The sequence below is a fragment of the Plasmodium gonderi genome (genome assembly GCF_002157705.1).
Source record: "Plasmodium gonderi DNA, contig: Pgo-contig_352, whole genome shotgun sequence".
Classification (NCBI taxonomy): Eukaryota; Apicomplexa; class Aconoidasida; order Haemosporida; family Plasmodiidae; genus Plasmodium; species Plasmodium gonderi.
This window is the reverse complement of record NW_021629253.1, coordinates 1,534-5,380: the sequence shown is the minus strand read 5'-3', so window position 1 is coordinate 5,380 and position 3,847 is coordinate 1,534. Positions and strand designations below refer to the sequence as shown.

Sequence of the window (3,847 nt, the reverse complement as noted above, 5' to 3'; positions counted from 1 at the left end):
AGTATACATACATATGTAAGATTTTATTCAATCATACAAAATTTAGAGCTGTGACTATTATATAAAACATATAATTCTATATATTTGTTTTATAAATATTATAATTATATAGACTGTAATATTATATTCTTCTAATATAAAATAATTATATTTTCATACATATCTTATGTGTTAGAATATATGACATAAGTAATATAAGAGTTCAACATTTCATAAATTCTTCATATTAGGATATATATGTTTGAGGATAATTTTTTATAATTAGTCTTGTGAAGAAAGTTATTTTCCGACATATTATATAAAATATAAAAACATTTGTATTTAATTATTATTTTAAAAAAGGTAATATATAACTTGACACAAAAAAAAAGTAAGCAAAATAAATCCAATATAATGTATCAATGGAATTACAAGTTTTAATTTCCACATGTATAAATATATTAGGTAAAATTCTATATTATTATTTTATAAATTTTATGCATTTAATAATATAGAAAATTATGTTCCTTTAAATAAAAATACACTATAGCTAAAAAAAAAAAAAAAACGGTTTTTAGTATATATTACTCTATATTTATATGAATATAGAATAAGACCTTAAAAACTATGTAGTGCTTTATTTGATTCCTAATTTCATAATTATAAAAAAATTATATTTTTTTTTGGATTTTTTCTTTAATAAAAATTATTTTTGTTTTATATAATTTAAAAGAAGTATCATTATAAATATATATTACATCACTTTTTATATATTTCATATATAATATTATCTTCTTATTATATATTTAATGATAAAATTAGTGAAAATTATATAATATATGATATCCCTTGTTTCTTAAATTAAAACTGGATATTTCATATTGTTGGGATATATTCAACTCTTTATCAATATTATTATATTTTTTTCTTTTATTCATAAATTCATATCCGATACTTCGACCATATGGAATAAACTACCTCATAATAAGAAGAATTGTTATAAAAAATGTGTAATTGTTTTATAAAAATTTGTTCACTTTAAATTACATAAATATATAATATTACTGTATAAGCATGCACATATAACATAATAATTAACCTTATACAAGATAAATAAAAAAGAAGATATTGCTAATGTTACAACAACTGGAATTACTGTTAGAGTTATAACATTATTGGATTGTAAGGAAGGTAATGTTTTGGGGGAACCATTATTACATTTACTAGAAGACATTTGTTTATTATATTTATTTTTAAACTCTTCTAATGTATTACAGAAATAGGGTAAAGTGTTGTATTTACACGTCTGCTTGTGTTCCATGTATTTATCAGCACAGATTTGGGCACATTCACATTCATTATCAGATAGTTCAGTTTTCTTACTTATGCAATTAAGTTTAGCATACATATCATATAAAACTTTTAGGTTTAACATTTCATTATTTGTAATTGTTATATGTTCATAATTCATGCATTGCACGCCGTAATCATTATTAAATTGTTTTACCATGAATTGATAAACAAATTTAATATCTTTTATATCCTTATTTTCCCCATACATATCATATAGCCAATAATAAAAATATATACAACGAGATTCTATAAAATTCTGACGGTGATCAGTTTGTATAGTTTCAATATAATCTAGAACCTTTTTGCATATTGTTACAATAGTGGAATTGAAACTCACAGGTACATTACTTTCAATGTCTCGACAATTACCTGTTGACACCGATTCTCCTTCTCCTTTTTCTTTATTCATAATTTTTTGTAGTTCAGGAAAATCCCCTACAAATTTATACTATAAATAAATAAAAAATTTTGTATGATAAAAATTATAATTTACAAAAAGTTTCTTTATTAATTTTATGCAAAAATGTTACATAATAATATTATAATGTAGTAATTTATATTATAATAATTAAGATGTACAATATCTTTAGTCATTTCTTATATGTTTATGTTTATTTACAGAATACCTCGATAGAACAATGAAATATATGGGAATGTATATAGATTTTATAAAAATTAAAACACATTATATAAAGAAGAAATTTTTTATCGCTTTTTTAATTATAGCATGGACGTAAAAATTGAACTACCTTGCTAATGATTAAATTTTACTTGTACCAAAAAAAATAGTAACCACTTAAACATATAATATATTTTTTAGTTATATGAAGGAAAAAATACTAAGTATATTTTCAAGATTTAGGATAAAATAAAAAAAAATTATGCGTTGATTTAGAGTAATATTTGTCCACTACATGAAAATTATATAATTCTAAACATAGAATAAACATAATAAAAAGATATAACACTATTATATGTTATTAATGTAAATAGAGAATAATAATTTTTATTGTTTCCTAAAATGTCTTTTTTTAGGGATATATATGTTTTAATCAAAAATATATAAAACATTAAAATATATAGTTATTAATGGTAATGCGGTAGTTAATTAGGTTGTTTTACGTAATAAATGAAATAAGCTTATTAAAACACATCAACAATTACCAAAAATGTATATCAGTACTATTTACTATAATAAACAATTTATATAATAATATTTAACATAGAGAATGCATTTACCTTACAATAAATATAATATTCTATGTGAATATATTTTTTAATTTAACTCATATAAGTGAAGTTTATTCTTATTTTGTGGAAAATTTGCTTTCTGAAATGTATAGACACTATGATCTCCATGAATATGTTAAAGTAATATACAAATATCAATTATCAGTTATTTAAGCAATTCGTATTCATATACTATATTTTAAATTTTTATGTATATTGATATGTCATATATTATCTCTTTTTATAGAAATGAAAACAAAGTATAAACGAAAACTGTAGTTTTCTAACATAATGAATATATATAATATTTTAAAAGGAGATTTTTCAAGAATTAATTATTTCCAATATCACTTGAATAATATTTTATTTATTAACACTATATTAATCAAAATCATTCATCATAATTACTTTATATAAAACTCTTTGAATGTATAATATAATAATACATGGAATGTATATCTGATTATGTGAACAAAAATCGGAATGAAAACAAAAATCGATGCTCCTAATTGAACATGTAAAGTAAAAAATAATGTTTTTTTATATAATTTGTTTTTTCTTTGTCCTCATTTTTCACAAAAAGTTTAATGATATAAACAACAATTTTATATAATAAGGACATATCGTTTTAACTCATAATAATTTAGTTTAATAGTTAAAATATTTGAAAATCATATATTTTGATAGAACTATATATTTACTATTAAGGCATAAAAAATATTAATAATAATTACTAATTCCCATCATATTTTATTTTCTTTGCAATTTTATACATTTTTATAAATTCAAAATATTAATTTTTTAATAACACAACTAAGTTAGCGGAAAAAGGTATATATGATTTATACAGAAAATTTTGCATATTTAATTATGAAACCATTTACTATATATTCACATATATATAATATTAATTGATAAATTTGATTTAAAATAAATAATATTACGATTATTAATCTATAAAAATAAAGCTCTTTTTTATCTTTAGGATTATTTTTGTTATGATATAATTGAATGTTGTAATACAGAGAAATATATTTATAAATTGAAATTTCTTTTATGATAAATTCATTAAACAAAATAAATAATTTGCGCAAATATTCTGTAATGTAATATTTTATATATAAAATTAATTCTTCAAATACTTCTTTAAAAAAGTTATTATATATGAACTCTATATACAATGAGAAGCTTGTACATAAATATGACACCCTAAGAGAACAACATATCTTTTTAAAAAAATATTAATATGCGTATATATCCTTCCTTGTATAGCATAAAAATGAGT

At 19.4% G+C, this 3,847-nt stretch overlaps 1 protein-coding gene across 1 annotated transcript; it reads right to left on the bottom strand.

The window, feature by feature from the left end:
* Positions 1-797: 797 nt before the first annotated feature.
* PGO_003025 (variable surface protein) lies at positions 798-2,018 on the bottom strand (the record flags this gene model as incomplete). The annotated part of the gene is made up of 3 exons (XM_028691235.1): positions 798-953; positions 1,067-1,780; positions 1,959-2,018. The coding sequence occupies 3 exons, from the start codon at positions 2,016-2,018 to the stop codon at positions 798-800; spliced, it is 930 nt and encodes a 309-aa protein (XP_028547036.1).
* Between the last annotated feature and the right edge of the window lie 1,829 nt (positions 2,019-3,847).